Source organism: Populus euphratica, unplaced genomic scaffold, assembly GCF_000495115.2.
Source record: "Populus euphratica unplaced genomic scaffold, PopEup_1.0 scaffold1.1, whole genome shotgun sequence".
Lineage (NCBI taxonomy): Eukaryota > Viridiplantae > Streptophyta > Magnoliopsida > Malpighiales > Salicaceae > Populus > Populus euphratica.
This window is the reverse complement of record NW_011499845.1, coordinates 3,445,976-3,464,284: the sequence shown is the minus strand read 5'-3', so window position 1 is coordinate 3,464,284 and position 18,309 is coordinate 3,445,976. Positions and strand designations below refer to the sequence as shown.

Here is an 18,309-nt window from a genome sequence, read left to right as displayed (position 1 = left end):
AATACTTTTAAAATTATATTTTAATTGAAATATCATAATTCTAACTTTTCAGTGACTTTTTAATCATCAAATTTAATGTTGGAATTTAATTTTATCTATCTTATTTAATAAAATTAAAAGGCAAATAACACAATATACCAAAAAAAAACTTTGCCCGCAAAGATAACTATTTTTTCAAGTCCATTGGGCAATGCCAGCCAAGCCCAAGTGTTTGTTCATTATTTGATGGGTCTATTATTTTTGTTCATTTATTTTTTTAATTTATTTTTTTAGTATAAATAATTATATAAAATTATACTAATTTTATAATTTAGATTGTGAATTTAATAATTTAATATAAGTTAATTTTATTTATTTATTTTTAGATTGATGTTTTCTTAGTTCACCTCTCAGTATTAGGTTGATTGATAATTGGATTTTATAACTTATTTTATTTTTATTTTTGTGAGGTTATCTTATTTTTATGACCTGAGACACGAGTTTAGTAGGTTAATTCAAGTAATTTTTTTTAGATTTGTTTTTATATTTTTTTGAATTTTATTATTTAACTCATGTTGATTTAAAATCATGCTTTATAATTTGTTTTAATTTATTTTTTATAAAATCATCATAATTTTATAATTCAGGTGATGAATCTTCATCATTATTCCAAATTAATTAAGTTAATTTAAAATGTTGTCTCGTGGTTTTAAAAAACTATCACCTTAAGTATTTCATAATTAAACTATCTTTTTACTATATCTCTGAATTATTTCTGGACTTAAAAAATCAACAGGGACACTTTAAATTAACTCCCACGCAATTTAAAATTTGTTTTCATATTAAAAAACATGCTAGTAGTGCCCGACATCTTGTTCCTTCAAAAAAAAGACTTACCCGGGGTCAATAATATAAATAATTTGGCTTTTATTTTATTTTTTCAAGGTTAACCTTTTGGTTATGCCAAATCTTAAGCGGATCTCACATGATTAATCAATTTTAATCGAGTCAATTAAGTTACACTGATTAATGTCCCAAGTAGTTAATCACAAACTCAATCCGAGTTAGATTTGAAGTAACTGGCTTGATTAATGTCCCAAGTAGTTAATCTGGTTTGATAAATGATAATTATGAACAGTCACTTCAAGCTGGCCCTTTCAGGTGGGACGTGCGTGAGGCCATATTTCCCGTGACCTCATCAAGTCATAATAAAATGCAGTCCTTTCATGGATCCGAAGACCATGACTTTATCTGCAACATCCGTGAAGAAATTGGAACGAGACAGTAAATCCTCTGAAGTCTGGGCAACGGTCTCCAGCTCCTCTTCCCCAATGACAATCCTAATTAATGTGCCCAGATTTAGGGTTCCGGATCCACGCGAGCTGTACATGTTCACGAACGTTTTGATCCCATGTATATTGAAATATGGCCATGCAATTAAACGGCAGAGAATATGCGTGGATCCACACACACACACACACACCCCCTCCCCAACCCTAGATCCACACACACACACACCCCCTCCCCAACCCTCCCTTCGCAACTAACAGTTGATTTTTTGGTTGTGTCCGTGTCAAGCTTGGATAAATAATATTGGATTGTCGGTCTACACGAATTCTAAACTCCCCGTCCTCTTTTTTTTTTTTTAAATAATAATAATTGTTTTTTAAATTTTTTTGTTTAAAAACATATGAAAATAATAATTTTTATTTTTTAAAAATTATTTTTAACATCAAAATGATTAAAAAATAAAAAATAATTCAAAAAATCACAAAACATTATTTCAAACATAAAAACAAACAGGACTGAATGATGCAATTCACCCCAGCTTAACCTGTCTTTTTTTCCCCTCGCAAACCCAAATCATTAAGTGTGGTCATAAGAAAAATCAAGTGTATTTAATTTCAAGCTACCGTTTTAACGCAATGCAACGAGATGTCTCAAAATGGTCCTGCCACGTAATAGAAGAGTATTAAATAATTTAAGTATTAAATTATCTCCGTCAACTTCACTAGCGGTCGACACCCAGTTATTCAGATGAATATATATTTGAGTCAAATTGAAAATATACAATCTCAAGTTCTTCTTTTTATCGTAATTATCTATTTCTTTTATCAGTCTCGCAATCAATTAAAAAAAATGTTTAGAAACATGATAATACTTATTTTTTAAAATATTTTTTATTTAAAAATATATTAATACATTATTTTTTTATTTGTAAAAATTTATTTTTAACACAACACATCAAAATAATTTAAAAATAATTTTAAATAAAGAAATAAATTTTAGCTAATATCGGTTTGAGGAGCAATATAGTTTGTACCCCCATGAATTCGTGACTAATTAATTTGACGAGAAAGATAAAAGTCGATTTCCAGAAAAAGTGGCCCCCTTTGTTCTTTGACAAATTATATTCGCATTAAAAGGGTTCTTCATGTTTCTCTTGCTTCGCATTAAAACCCTTTTCTTCTAACCCCATCTTCCTTTCCTTCCTTTCTCATTTCTCTCCAAGCGATCTCTCCAACAATCGCTATCTCCCTTCCCCTCTATCTCTCTCAACCATGAAGAACCTTTTTTCTTCATCCACCACCTTGTCTAGTCACGGCCTCCTAATCTTGGCTCTGCTCCTCCTCTTCTTCTTCACATCATCAACCGCCACTGGAGTCCCTACCTCTGCTTCACTTGAGACATCTTCAAGAAACCAGCACCACCGCTTCAAGAGTCAACACCATTCTTGTGGTTCTTTCCCTCGTAAAAGCTCCTCACGTTCTTGGTGCATTCGGTTTCAAAGAATAAACGGGCGGCGACATCTAGGGTCACCACTTCCACCACCACTACCACCACCTATTGAGATTGATCCAAGATATGGTGTTGAGAAGAGGCTAGTACCTTCTGGGCCTAATCCTCTGCATAATTGATCAGGGTTCTTGATTTGATCACCGTACCTATATATAATTTAACCAGTAATGTGAATAGACTCAATACCATCTTTCATCTCTTCAGTATTATAGCACTAGCTATACTAAATATGGCCAAGTTCTTTCTATATTTTTTTGCTAAGATTTTCTTCTTTCTGGAATTATATATGATCGCTCTTTGCATTTCCTCTCTGGTCTTTCTTGGTCTCTACTTCATGACCTTCTCATGCCTGCCTAAATTATTTCTTGAGCATCTGGTCTACTGATCGAATTCTTGAAAGGAGAGTTATGTATTAATTAATGGATATGCAGTACTGACTATCATGCATGCAGAAAAGGATCAGCTGTGCTTGTGTTTGATTACTAGATTGTGTTATTAGAAGATGCATAGCTTGTAATGTGGGAGAGGGTTGAAAAGTTAGGGGGCAGTTAAACAAGCATGGAAATGGTCTTCATTTCATGACAAGTTCAGCTGTGGATGAATCCTGGTGGAGGTGGACTTCAAAAGAAACCGAGTTGCGTTAATTTGGAGCTGTATAAGCAAAAGTCAATCAAAGAATGGAGGCTGGGGGCAGATTTGTCTCCCCATGTGGGTCCGCAACCACAATCCTGACGTCGAGGGTATATAGTTCAGTAGATTAATCTAAGTTTCGCTGTGATCATTTTGTTTATACTGTTGCTTCTCTTCTCTCAGCTTTGTCATTGATGCATTCATAGTCAGCATCTCGCTTGTTTTTGGATGAATACACCAATCACTGTGGAGCTAGCTAGCTCGTTGGCACTCTAACTGGGCAATGCACCTCTGCCTGTTATGTTATACGTACACAGATAGTGTAGAAATTGGTAGTGGACGTTTGCTTTGATTTATGCAATAACCTTGCCCAGTGTGGTTTCACATCACGAGAATGAAGAAATGCCGGAGCATTTCTCAATTTTCCTTCTAGACACGATCAAAATGGAACCGTCCAAAAATGGCTGGACAAATCCATTTTTGGTCTGCTTTGACAGCATTATAACTAGTATTTTTATTGCTAACCAAGGTAATTTTACCTTCGGGTCTTCCCTTTTTGTGCATGTGCTCCAAGAGAAATCTGCAGAAAATGGACAAGTGCGCCAGTAACATTTCTTAATTCAGATAATCCTGAAATAACTTGTTCTGAAAAAATCTTCAATTTTTAAACGGGAAAGCCATAAACCTTAATGATCAGATAGATCACAGTCATCCTTTTGTTTAAATAAACACAATAATTAATCACTGTTTTTTCAATTAATTTACACCGATTGATCTTTAGCTGACATGTGAACAGTTTTGGTTAAATTTAATATTTGATTTGAATGGGAGTAGATGGAAGATTCAAATTGAATTAGAAAAAGAAAAATCATGAAATACAAGGGTCATATTAACAAATTAAATTGATGAATGGCTGGATTAACAATATTAAATAGTGAAAGGACCAAGCATGCATTTAATATTGATAAATGGATAGCTTAACTATGTGAGTGGTTGAGATTAAGTTAATTAAAATTAAAAAAAAAGGGCGAAGAGATAAAATAGAATATGGGAATTTGAGAGATAATAATAAAAAATAAGAAAATAAAGAAAGGCCAAGGTTACTAATGTTTTTAATTAGGCCAGAAAGAATTTGTAGTTTGTAGTTCAGTTTGGAAAAGAATTTTAATGACATTCTATTTGCATATACATGCAGCATATACAGTAATTGTTTTTTTAATGCAGAAGTAACTGAGCATAATTTAAAAATATATAAAAAAAATTAAACAAAAAAAATAAATCAACTAAACTTTGTTTGGAACGAAATTCCAAACTGCCTCCAGAATCCATCACGTAAAAAAAATCAAACTCCGAGAAATCTTACTGATGGATTTCGTCTTTCACAGGGTCAATTGAGTTACATCATGTGTTCTTAGAGATCATTGTACAGTTAAATCATTTAAAATAGACGCCGATAAAATTAACTAAATATAAATGCTTTTAAAGTGTAACGAGATCAAGGCATTTACATATGCTATTAGAAGTCGTGCTCTGGGGACAATTGTAAATGCCATCACATCCCAACTACAAATGCCATCAAACAAGCTATTTTTATAACAATTGTTTTGTTTTGTTATATTCACCTGTATTATGTATGTCGGTGAAAACTTTTTTCAATCTAATATTTTTATTTAATTATATAATAATAAAATATAAAAAATATCTTTTCATTATAATACTCTTTTCTAATTCATCTGCTTTTTTTTTTGTTTCGACAATAAAATTTTATTTCATTTGCGGTGCACTTTATTAAATAAAAAGCAACTTTAATAATTTGAGCTAAAAAAATTAATTAAAAACTATTATGATCTCTAAAAATTTAATTTTAAATTTTTTTCACTTAAAAATACTAAAAACGATCTCAATAGATCTATTTCAAATATTAAAAAAAAAACATGTAATCATTCTAAAAAACTAGAATTCTAACTAAATAAAAAATAACTTCACCAATCTGAATTTATTTTTTAAAATATATATGAGGAAAAAAATTATTTTCATTAAATTTATTTCTACTTGATGAATATATTTATATAAAGATTGATCCTTTTAGCTGCTAAAATACGGCTGTTTGAGCACCTTTTTTCTTTCTTTTTTTATTCAATGAATTTTCTTTTAAATTTTAATAACTGAAAAGCAAATAAAAAAAAGTTTTAAAAACTGATGACATGTGAAACTCTCAGAATATAAAAAAAAAATTGAAAATTTTAGTTAACAAACTATAGTTTTCAATGCCCAATTGGAAAGAAAAGAAAAGAGGTCTATGTTTTTTAAATGTTCAGTTCGATTGATGTGGCTTAAAACAAATATTAACAAGTTTCACAAATCACAAATTAATTAAGTGTTTACGAGGTGTAAGTAAAAAGTCTGAAAAAGAGGGATTCACGGCTGTGATAATATATAAATGTTTTTAAAAGTGTTTTTTATTTAGAAATAAATTAAAATAATATATATTTTTTAATGTTTTAAAAAATTAATTTTAATATAGCATATATAAATTTAAAAATATATATAAAAATATTTTTTAAATTTGACTGAAATACTGTTTGAAATACAGTTCAAAACAACTTATTTCAAAATAATAAATACTTTTTTAAAATGTTTTTTTGGAAATATATTAAAATAATATATTTTTTATTTTTTAAAATGTATTCTTGACATGAATATATTTAAATAGTATTAAAAAATTAAAATAATAAAAATTAAATTTTGATTAAAAAAACAAGTTGCGGGGTCTTAATAATATCGTAATAGGTCAAACTTCTGGGAATGTATTTTACATTTTAACCTAAATCGAAAAAAAAAAGTGGCAGGCATTCCATTCGACGTTTTCTGAAGCTGAGTGAAGAAGAGCCAAACACCGAGTCCGAGTCCCGTTAGTGATGGACTTATTAATAATTAATAATTTACAATAATAAAATAACAGTAACAGTAACAGTAACAGTAACAGTTCCGAGTAAATAGAGTAATACTTAATAGATCTTTGTTCTATCTTCTCTTCCATTTATTCTCACATAATTTATAGTGATCACACTCGCCCGATCTTTTCTTCCTAAATATGGCGCGTCCATCATTCTCCTTCTCTCTCATCCTTATTTTCCCTCTTCTCTTCCATCTCGCTCTCTCCAAAACCCTTAAACGCGACGGTGTTTCTTCAGATCCCTCTTTTCAACTCTCTCTTTAAACCAAATTATCTCTTCAGATTGATGATTTTTTAGTTTGTATTTGTTTTTGCAGTGAAAGCTTTGAATGAAATAAAGGCATCGCTAGGTTGGAGAGTGGTGTATGCTTGGGTCGGCGACGATCCTTGTGGCGACGGTGACCATCCGCCGTGGTCCGGCGTCACTTGCTCAATCGCAGGAGATTATAGAGTCGTCACTGAATTGTAATTACTGATAGTTTGATTATTTTTTATCTCAATTTGGTAAATATAGAAATAGGGTTTTGAGAAATATTGAAAATTCGAGGTTTTTTATTCCTTTATTACTGGTTGCAGGGAAGTGTACGCAGTGTCCATCGTGGGGCCATTTCCTACTGCTGTAACCAATTTGCTGGATCTTACCAGACTGTAAGATTTGGATTTAATTTTTTTCAATTTTGTTGATCTATTGCAGCAGCTTCTGTTTTTAAATTTATGGACTACAAGTACAAGCGTTGCTAATTTAATGAAGGCAGGGCGGTTCTTTAGTTGATAGAGTTCATGTATTGGAAGTGTTTGTGATTTTTCTATACGGGGTTTTTCTATACATTCAGGGATCTGCATAATAACAAGCTCACAGGGCCTATTCCTCCGCAAATTGGGCGATTGAAGCGTCTTAAGATACTGTAATAGCCCTTTTCTTTTGCTTATTTTAAGTTTTTACTCTGTGCTGAATTTTTAAGCTTTGAGTTAATTTGGGCTAGTTGTTGCAAAGTGTGATTCATTATGTTGGTGTTCTGTTGTTTTTGGGTCAGTAATTTGAGGTGGAATAAACTACAGGATGTTATTCCTCCTGAAATAGGTGAACTGAAGAGTTTGACTCATCTGTGAGTGATCTAATTTTCTCCAATATATAATATGATGTCGTTAGGGATTCTTTCATCCGAAAAGTCATTTCATGTATCCTTTTGCAGTTATCTGAGCTTCAATGCTTTCAAAGGAGAAATCCCTAGGGAGCTTGCAAATCTGCCTGAGCTTCGGTATCTTTATCTACATGAGAATCGTTTTTCTGGGCGAATTCCTGCAGAATTGGGGACGCTGAAAAATCTTCGTCACTTGTAAGAGGCCATCCCCTTCTCACCATGTCCTTGTTGTATGTTAAATGGTAGAACTATATTTTTGGAAATCCAATTCTAATACCTTGTGTGTAGGGATGTTGGCAACAATCATTTGGTGGGTACGATCAGGGAACTAATACGTTCTGATGGTTGCTTCCCTGCACTTCGCAACCTGTAAGTTTATGTGATTCTGTAAGTTCACATTTGCTCTTTTATTTTTTGGTGAAGCTTTTGTAAGTAATTCTATTGTTGACCTTGATATGTAGTTATTTAAATGATAATTATCTAACTGGTGGAGTCCCCGCACAACTTGCAAACCTAACCAGTTTGGAAATCTTGTAAGTTTCTCTTCATTTTTGTTCTTTCTTTCTAAAGGCAGATAGATTTTCATTGCTGTGCCCTGATTATAATTGGTTGCTTTATTGGTTTCAGGCACCTATCACACAATAAAATGACTGGAATAATACCTGTTGGACTCGCTCATATGCCTAGATTGACTTACTTGTAAGTTTCTTCTTCAAAATATTACTGCTACATTTCTCTAGTGTTGGTATTGATTTCATTAGTTCAAGTTATAATCAGCCTTTTGTCAAAAGCACCGCATGGCATGATGGATTCAATTGCAAAAATATATCATCTTGGATTGCTCTGCGGCGAGAAAAAAAAAAAGGCTCGCATTCCAGCTTTAACCAGCATTTCCATCAAGAAAAAATGCCTAAGAATGTGCTTTATCAGGATGTAGATCTCTTATATTTTACATCCATAAATTGTTCAATCATTCTCTAGCAAACAATTGAATATTGACTGTCTTGCCACAAATCTTTTGACATACTCACAAATGGCATCAAGGTTGAGGTATTTTTGTCTCACAAAAAACTGTTCCCAACATGGGTGTGCACTGCGCTCCCAAAAATCTTGATTTTTGTTTAAATGAATTTCTTTTTATGTTTTCATATCGTTATGATGTGTTGATGTTAAAAATAATTTTGAAAAAATAAAAAATTAATTTGATGCATTTCTAAGTGAAAAATACTTTAAACTGCTACCGCTATCACAATTCTAAACAGGCTTTGAAATTTGAAAATGCTCAAGCTCCTTCATCTGAAGTGACTTTGGTCATCATGCTGGTCCCCTTTGGGCATCCATATGTAGCCTATTCTCCAAGAATTTCTGTTCTGTTTCAACGTCATTAAACCTAATGCATCTTTTTGCTGGCATGTGTCTAACCCCCCCAGTTTAAATTGGTGAAATTGCTGGATCCAATTGTTAGCTAAGTGTCTGTGCACTGTTAAATTGTGTTTTCCTTCTTTTTTCATTATATATGTTTTCATCATCATCCAGGTACTTGGATCACAACAATTTTAATGGGAGAATTCCTGACGCCTTCTATAAGCACCCATATTTGAAAGAATTGTGAGTTTCTTTCTCCCTTTGGACCTGGAATGTGATAATTTGTTTTGTGTGCATCTCGGTGAACCATAGCTAATTGAATGTTTTCTGCAGATATATTGAAGGAAATGCATTCAAGCCAGGTGCAAACCCAATAGGTGTTCACAAAGTCCTTGAAGTGTCTGATACTGATTTTGTAGTGTAGTGTAGTGTAAGCATCAATCAACCTATTTTTTATTTTTTGGACACTAATATTTTTGGCATGACAAGGCTATATTTATGTTTCTGCAATGAAATGGTAAATTTAGTATCTCCCCCGTTCAAACTTTCCCTTTAATGACTATAGTGTTTGTTTACAAGGGATATAAAAAGGATGTTGTAGAGCCCAAAGGGGCGAAATCTCTCCTTGTTAGCAATCCATGTACCTGCATGGCTGCATCTGCTACAGGATATCTAGCAATTTAATGCTGTCATTTTTGTTTTTTATTTTATTATCATGCGTCTCTGTTTTGTTTTACGGTACATGCTGAGCGCCGACACCCTTTTGATCTGAATGCTGTTTTTTTTTTTTTACCGAACTAATTTTGGAAAAAAAGTCCCAAGACTTGGTTTACTCAACCTGATATTCATTCGTGGTGACACACTGGGAATGGAACGACCGCGTTCAAATATAAATTTTCTTCATGCTTTCGACCTTGCCAATCGAAGTTTTCTAGATTAGCAAAAAGATGTGCTGTATGTTGGTGGGTGAAGCTTGTGGTTCGTTGAATGTATCATGGTAAGTCTCACAATGGTCTTGCAAGATTGTTATGCGAATGCTGCACTGGCATGAACCTCGAGGCACTTCCTTCCAACACATTTGACTGGTTAGCTCGTACCAGTGCAATCAAAAGCTTAACAGCATTGAATGAAGATGCCAAAGTCGCTAAAGCAGGCAATGGATTAGCACGAAAACACTTAACGCTGAAAGTCATGCCTTGTCGACTTGGAATTAACAATTCGGCATTCCATGTCTTCTATGCACCCAAGTTCAAACTGAAGCAACCTCTCAGTGGCAGCCTCAGCCCCTTGGGCCTTCACTACAGCAAGCGCCGAGTAAATGCTTTCGACCGCTGCTACAGTAAAGAGTAAAGACTGCTTGAACAAGGCACTATCTGATTATTGGTCTCGCTTCTTCCCTCAAGGAGACATATAGGAGACCTATCTGCTAAGAAGGCCAACCATTCACCCCCTCTTCTGCTCCATATTGTATACATACACGCTCTGTCCAATACTTTCAAACTTTCTATTGTATTTGAAATTACGGTGGGAATTGTGTTTTTTTTTTATAATTATTTTACTTGAAATTAATTTTTTTATATTTTCAAATTGTTTTGATATATTAATGTAAAAATAATTTTTAAAATATAAAAAATATTATTTTAATATATTTTTAAATAAAAAATATTTTAAACAGCACACTATCAAAGACTCCAAGCATGCCTGAATATTTACATGCTGATAGAATTTGAGTCATCTGACCCAAAACCAGCCTCTATCTGCAAAGTTTTTCATAGGATCGGGCTGCTCTTGCGCGGTAACTAAACTTGAAAAACGTGTCACGCACATTTTTTTTTTAAATACAACTTTCATAGGGTGTACTTCGCCTTTATCAATGATTAAAAATACTAAACTAGAATATAGCATTCTCATATTAAGAATTAATAATATTTCTCCTCCATATATTTAGAAAAAAACCAGAAAAAGTCACCACAACACGATGATTTCGAGTTACGATACGATATTCGTATTAACAAGAGAAAAACTTGAGAGGGTTATAGTGAAAAACAAACTTGTTTTTGTGGCCCAGCATAGCCTAGTTCAGTCGAGATCAATCAGTAGAAGATAGAGTTATAGATAATCATAAAGCCATAGAACATTAGACTTGTCCAGAATCCTGATAGTTAAATTAAGATGTCAGCAGCATTCAACGTCTCATATATCTTGACTTAATTCGATTCACAGCACTAACAGAATGGCTAGCCTAAGACTTGATGTGTTTTGCACTCTTGCATCATTATGTTTTTCTTCATCATGTGGAGCAGATGATGTGAGGCTGCCCCAGACGGCGTGAAGTTTAAACCGATGATAATTTTATCTGTGCAACTTCAGATTGGTGGTCTGGTGAGAAGGGTGACTATAACCAGTGTCCATGGGAGCAGGCTGGCTTAATCAATCTGGCTTGTATTTTTTCTCTTTTCTTTTTTTTTTAATTATTTTTAGCAACAAATATTCTAATCAATCAGGGCACTAAAACTTGAGGGGCTCTGCGATATTTGCAGAACTTGATCTACAAGATTTTGGCTAATGATATCAAGGGTAAGTTTCGAAGGAATAGAGCATTGAAGTTTTTCATATGTATATATATTGGCTTTCAGTGCCAGTCAGTGATTTATTTTCCTAGAAAAAATTGATTTTTTTGCAGTCATATTTAGAATGGCATTGAATAAAATTTAAAAGCTAAACTGGATTTAAGAGTATATTTATGTATGTCTAATTCTTTTTTGCCACGTGGCCAAATTAAAACTCCAGATGACACAACTTATCCACGAAAAACTTTCGTATCTACTGATTAGTTTTTAATTTTCTCTATCATGGTTGGAAGTTAGCAGCTTGACAAACAGAACAAAAAAAAAGAAAAACGTTGCGGTGCACTTGTGATATATATATATATATATATATTGCTTTGCTGCTAGTCACGTTGGTATTATATCGAACACTGTTTCTGTTCATATTCCAGTGAGGTACGGATATACGATGGAGTTTTCTGAACCCATGGAAAATAATTAAATTACGCGTTTGGATGAAGATATCCAAGTCCAGGGGCTGGGGAAGACTTGATTCTGTTTAGGGATCTTTAAATCCACGGCTTAGCTTTAGAATACGTGGCAGAAAAGCATGTGAAGCTGCCTTGAGGATTAAATCAAGAATCATAGTTTTTCTCAAACTGATTTCATAAGTGGACTTCGGGGGCTGCATGATAGTTTTCAAGTATGTTCCACGTTGTCCCAATCATAAATTAAGAAGAAATCCAGGTAGGTAGAGCAAAAGAAACCTTTTTCAATCCCCCAATTTGAAGTTTCCAAAGAAGATTCTTATCCACTCCCCCGGCAAAAAGAAACCTGTAGAAAAGTCATCAAAACGCAATACCTTGTTCGTTGGAGTTTATGCATTGATAAGCTAGAATCAATAGAAAGAATATTTCCATTGACAAATCCAAAGCATGTCCATTTCCTTCAAATAAACACAGCAAAAATGCATCCTGGAAAATTGTCCAAGACCTTGATATTTCAGGACGGCAAGTTCCTCGAGCAATGGAGAATCTGCTGAAGCAAGTCAGGTAAACGTACTACTCTCGTTAACATCAATTGCTCTTAAGGATCCCGCCATGACTGGCCGTTTCTGTTAGGGTGAGATTTTTTGGACAGGAAAACTCAGAAGGGCCTCAAAGTGCCAGAGAAAGAACTCCATCCTTGAAAGAAGGTACCTCTTAATATTCTTATGGATTCCCTTTTAAATTTCATTATCTAAAAGGTTTTTTGTGTTTCTTGTATTTTACATGCTAATGTGCAAATAGAGTTTCCTAAATTTTCCTTAATGCTTATCGCTACCAACAGAAGACATATTCCAAGAGCAGACGATTGGAGGTAGTCAAATACATAGATTAAAAAACTACAATGAATCTCATTAGTGGGTTTTGCAGAGATTAAAAGACCTCAGAACTGGTTCCAGAGACAATTTTCTGGACAAATGAATAAAGATTATGATTCCAGTGGAATAGAGCATGTAACTGCAGTGGTAGCTGCCGTTTATGCCATAGCATCATCGAACGCACCAGGCATCCAAGAACAGGGAAGGATCAGCAAGGGCCCTGAACCTTCTCTGACCCAGATCAAAAGCGAAATGAAAGAATCGACTGATTTAATGTCAGAACCAGGTAGGGCATCTAAACAATTTTCTAGGTAAAGCAATTAGAGTGAACTATCAGGTATAAAATATGAGTTCTCAATGTTGCTTTCTTGAACAAGAATTAATTAACTAGTCTAATCAGGTGAAGGTTCAATGAGAAGTCCTGAAAGTGACCCAAGGATTAAAAGGATCTTAACATCTACTGAGAGCCCCAAAAGACAAAATAGCAAGGTGCCAGAAACAGCTATCAAAGAAAAAACAACTAGTGATGATGCCGCTGCTGCCCCACAATTTAAAAGGACCCTAACAGTTACTGACAAGCCTGCTCCATCAATGAAGAAAACCCCAACCTTCGCTGATAAGAGCTTGAGCAGCACTAAGGATATGAAGCCTGAAAGTGCAGAGCCGATAACTGACGTGCCTACAACGAGGCCAAGAATTACAGCACCAAAGCCTGATCAGCCTCCTACAAGCAAACCTGCTACTCCAGCAGCTAAAATCGAAAGGAAGGTTTCAACAACACCTGGAATAGACGGGACAAATGCGGATGCTTGGGAGAGAGCTGAATTGTCTAAAATTCAAAAGAGGTAATCATTCATATGGAAAGCACTTTACTAAACCATAAAATCAATTACAAGCAAAACCAAAAAATCCTAACAAAAATTACACATACCAAGTACTTGGAATAATAAAAACATAGATTTGCAAAGACATGCTTTGATTTTTCATTGACAAGTAAACACAATGTAATGTGGTTCTACCACTAATAAAATGATTTGTCAGGTATGAGAAAACGAATGCCAGAATACTCTCCTGGGAGAACAAGAAAAAGGAAAAGGCCAGAAATCGACTTAAGAAAACAGATCAGGTTTGCTTCGTTTACCTTTATGCATCCAACTCGAACTATATATCTTAGAGGTTGACGGAATATTTATTGGATCTGCAGAATGACTCGAAGGGAATACGATCAAAAGCCTTCAAAAAATTTCATGCTGAGATGGCTGATATCGATCAGATTGCAGGAGCAGCAAAAGCAAAGGCAGCAGAAAGGCAAAGGAATGAAGAGCTCAGGGTAAAAGGAAAGGCAAATACAATCAGAAAAACAGGAAAGCTTCCTAGGACATGTTTCTGCTTTTGAATCAACCATTTATAAGAGTTCCCTATCTAGTTCCAGAAAACATGGCTACAAAATGTAAATATTTACGTGCTTTACACCATTCTTTAGCTTGATTTGCACTGATCACAAGCAATGTACAGACTATAGTACTGATATTGTGGTGAGCAAGAGACGTTCTTTCATCCATGTTGTAGATTTTTCAATGAGAAAGTAGGGAGCCGCAAATATCGGAGGGAAGCATACTCCTCAATCAACTTCTACAGAATATTTAACTTCACGGAAATTTCACATATACTTGAAGCAACACTGAACTGAGGAGTTAATAAATAAAATAACCAATTATCTAGACCATCCCTCTTCCTGTCTTTTCATGCCTGCTCTTTGTCCCTGCAAGTTTGCCTGTTCCAGGAACAAGAGAAAGAAATGTAAACCACTTACATTATTTCAAGTGGAAAATAGACACCAAGAGTTGAAACTTTGACATGAGATTCTTGCTGTACTCTTAGGGAGATAAAATAAACTTATGTTGGAGTTCTTAGCTTTGGATCAAAAATTTGGGTGCCCATAGTTGAGCCTAGGCCAATTCTGCTGTGATGTATAACTAAGAAGAACAATGGTGGGATCATTTTAAAGAAAAGTCGTATTTTATCTCAATTGGAGGGAAAAAATCACTCTATATTATTCTAGTTTTCTTATCACACAAGTCAATTCTCTCACTAATGAGTTTATTTCTTAACAAAAATATATGCCAGAAAAAAAAAAAAGTAAAAGTTTTTTTCCGTAGCTACCATTACAAAAGGCCATCATCATTATTGGTTAATATTGAAGGATTCTTGAATGATAGAATCTTGCCTTGGTTCAAGTAATCTAGATTACCGCTGGATTTTTCTACTCATTGACAAGTAAAATAATTCCTATATGATTCTGATAAATTTCAAATAGGAGTTTGAAAGGTATGTTTATTAAACTCCACACTTCCAGTACTGTTATCTATATTGCTTCGTAATTCTACAACTTAGAACCAGATAGATGGAGGCTTACGAGCACAAAGCGCAGTGATTCAACTCTGAGCCAGATTAATATATAAGTGATACTGTAGCGAGAAATCTGTTTCCAAACAGACAGAATGGAAGGAAAGGATTAATGCAGCCAACTCCAATTAGTTTAGGACAAAGGCTTGGTCGAATTGAGATGTAGTTTGTATCCCGGGCACAGAGTGAGCACAGAGTATAGTGGAGGGTCCAAGAAAAGTGGGCTCAGGCATGCTTGGTCGAATTGAGATGTAGTTCGTATCCCGAGCACAGAGTATAGTGCAGGGTCCAAGAAAAGGAGGCTCAGGCATGGTTGCCTGAGCTTAACTCTCTAGAGGATATAGGTTGAGACAAGAAGCTCGAGCCTGTGTAGGGCATGCATCCAACGTAGGTGTGCCCCAGCCCCCTTGTGAGCTCAGGCTGGAGGGAATATATTTGGATCTATACAGCGTGTTTGAATTCATTTCTCACCAGTTCAGGTTGAAGTGTGCTCCAAGTCCAACGTATTTAGATTTAGAGAACATGTTTGAATTCATTTATCATCTCTAATATATTATAGTTTAATGTGTTTGGATTCATGCAGTATATCTTAATTCATTTTTACCTATTATAAGCCTGAGGTATCACATTGGATCCCAGTGTGATTGGATTCCGGTAGCATATTTAAATCCACTTTTTTTCATTGTGGGATTAAGTTGTCACGCCTAAACCTAGCGTGTTTGGTTTCGGACACCTTGCGCTTTGATCTAACACTTGTTAGGGAATTTTTATCATTATCATAATCTTTAGATTTATCGATAAAATTTTCTGTCGGTATTTGCATTACCATTTCATTGTTAAAAAAATTACCAACAAAATCACTAATAGAAAGTCTCCGTTAATGAATCTTTTATCTGTAATTTTTTGTTTATCAGTAAGTTCATTGGTAATAAAAAAATATTATTATCGATGGATTTATTGACGGAAAAAATGAGCAAAAAAAATTCATTCTATTGGTAATTCTCTCAGAAACAAACCATATGTAATTCCATCAGTAATTATTTAAAAATATTTAAAATATATATATATATATATATTAAAAAAATATAAATTAATTAAATTAATATTAATCAACACTCTATAATACTCAAAATTCTTGAAAAAAAAGAAGAAGAAAATCAACTCAAAAAGATTTACAACAATAAATAACATGAACAAATAAACTCAACTAAAAAAATTCATTTGAAAAAAATTAAAAATATTATAAATAAATCAACTAAAAATTGATATCATATAAAACAATCCTAGAACAACATTCATACAATTATTAAGAACAAAAATAATTATAAATAAAATAAAAAACAAATACAGTGAAAAAACATGAAAAAAGAAGAAATTGTTTTCTTTACCTTAATGTAGTTGCAAGTGAAGTTGAGAAAAAAGAAAAAAAATTCATAAAGTATACTAATTAAAAAAAAACAAGAAGAAAAAATAAGAAATGAAAAGAAGACATATTTGAGCACGAAGAAGGAAAAAAGGAGTTGAGGAGAGAAAAGAAAAAAGAAGAAGAAGAAGAAGACATACCCGAGCATTGAAGAGAAAGAGTTTAAGAGAGAAGAAGAAGAAAGAAGACGAGTTTGTTGTGAAATTAGGAATTCTAAACTTTTTATTGGGGCATTTTACTGACGGATAATTAAATATTAATATTTTTAATCATTTCATCGGTGATTTTATCTATAATATTTTATTTAAATTTTGAATTTAATAAAAAAATTTCAGAAACAGCCAAATATCACTAATGATTTTTCAATCCGTTGGTGATTCTGTCTGTAATATTTAAATTAAATTTTTTAAAAAACCGCCAAATAATACCGACAACTTTTCAATCCGTTAGTGATTTTGTTTGTAAAAAATAGTAATTAACAATGCAATTGAAAAATAAATAGTTCCATGGCTTTCTGTAAAATACCAACGAAATATTACATCGGTGATTTTTTTTGTAATTAACATGATGAATAGTGTTAACAATTTACCAATAATTTTACCCACGAAATTTATTCCGTCAGTAAAACTATCATGTCATCATTTTGTTTGCTTTGTTTTAATTATTTTTTTCATTGTAATTCCCTCAATAAATACCAAGGGAATATTACCATCGGTAAAAATCTGTCGGCAATTTACCAATGAAAATATTTCCTTGGTATTTCTGTTTGTATTTATAGATTTTTTAGCAATGTACGAGATCTTATGCGAGTCTTTTAATATTTTATATATATATTATCTTGAGTGAAAGACGAATTAAAATATCTTAAAGGTAAAATTACACTCTAGAATTCAAACTCTTGTATTCACAAAAGAACAAGATTTATAAGTTAAAAATACACAATAAGACCTTCAGAATTAAGATTTATAATTTTCATTCTCTACTACATGTATATTTTCAAAGTATCTCTCTCTAAAATATTGTCATGTTTTCTCTCTAAAAAAAATTATATAAGCATCATAGAATTTTCACTTTCATAAAAAAAATAATCTTTTATACATATTAGTTGCAAGTCATTTGTGTACTAGACATAAAGTATAATTTATCAATCATCTTAATTAGAGAAAACAAATAAGATTGTTAAAACGAGTTAGTTAATCAAGTATCCAACTTATAAATTTTATTCCCAACCTATTTGGAATTTTTAATACATCATTGAGTAAAGGATAGTTTATAAACTAGCATAATTAAAAAAAATATTGAGTTTTCACTTTCATAAAAAAGTAATCTTTTATAAGTATTAGTCGCAAGTCATTTTAGCGTACTAGACATCAAATATAAATTATCAATTATCTTAATTAGAGAAAATAAATAAGATCGTTAAAACCAGTTAGTTAATCAATTATCCAACTTATAAATTTTATTCCTAACCAATTTGGAATTTTTAATACATCATTAAATAAAGGATAGTTGATAAACTAGCATAATTAAAAAAAATATTGGGATTTGGATAATAGCAAAACTTAACAGATTACGCTACTAACAGAAGCATAATTCAACAATTCAATTGGTCACCGCTCAGAATACTGTAACCATAAAAAAGATATGTAAATGTCGCACCATGAAGTGTACTTTCACAAACATATATATATGTTTCCCTA

General features: G+C 32.9%; 2 protein-coding genes and 1 long non-coding RNA gene across 5 annotated transcripts; all 3 read left to right on the top strand.

Moving 5' to 3' along the window:
- The first annotated feature begins 2,911 nt into the window (after positions 1 to 2,911).
- LOC105121311 (uncharacterized) lies at positions 2,912 to 3,941 on the top strand. The gene is made up of 2 exons (XR_841530.1): positions 2,912 to 3,518; positions 3,592 to 3,941. It is a non-coding gene; the product is annotated as an uncharacterized LOC105121311 (long non-coding RNA).
- Positions 3,942 to 6,438: 2,497 nt separating this feature from the next.
- On the top strand, positions 6,439 to 9,574 carry LOC105121300 (probable leucine-rich repeat receptor-like protein kinase At1g35710). The gene is made up of 11 exons (XM_011019901.1): positions 6,439 to 6,590; positions 6,682 to 6,829; positions 6,941 to 7,012; positions 7,198 to 7,269; positions 7,399 to 7,470; positions 7,558 to 7,701; positions 7,795 to 7,875; positions 7,968 to 8,039; positions 8,134 to 8,205; positions 9,043 to 9,114; positions 9,205 to 9,574. The coding sequence occupies exons 1-11, from the start codon at positions 6,503 to 6,505 to the stop codon at positions 9,293 to 9,295; spliced, it is 984 nt and encodes a 327-aa protein (XP_011018203.1). The 5' UTR covers positions 6,439 to 6,502; the 3' UTR covers positions 9,296 to 9,574.
- A 2,506-nt stretch (positions 9,575 to 12,080) lies between these two features.
- Positions 12,081 to 14,501, top strand: LOC105121284 (uncharacterized protein At3g61260-like). 3 transcript variants are annotated; one of them, XM_011019883.1, is made up of 7 exons: positions 12,081 to 12,386; positions 12,441 to 12,469; positions 12,539 to 12,612; positions 12,821 to 13,066; positions 13,181 to 13,625; positions 13,822 to 13,906; positions 13,985 to 14,501. In XM_011019883.1, exons 2-7 carry the CDS (start codon positions 12,444 to 12,446, stop codon positions 14,174 to 14,176), a joined length of 1,068 nt encoding a protein of 355 aa, XP_011018185.1. In that variant the 5' UTR covers positions 12,081 to 12,386; positions 12,441 to 12,443; the 3' UTR covers positions 14,177 to 14,501. The 3 variants fall into 3 exon arrangements, with proteins under 3 accessions (XP_011018185.1, XP_011018175.1, XP_011018194.1); XM_011019873.1 differs by having other exon boundaries at positions 12,081 to 12,469; XM_011019892.1 differs by having other exon boundaries at positions 12,083 to 12,469; positions 12,833 to 13,066.
- Positions 14,502 to 18,309: the final 3,808 nt, after the last annotated feature.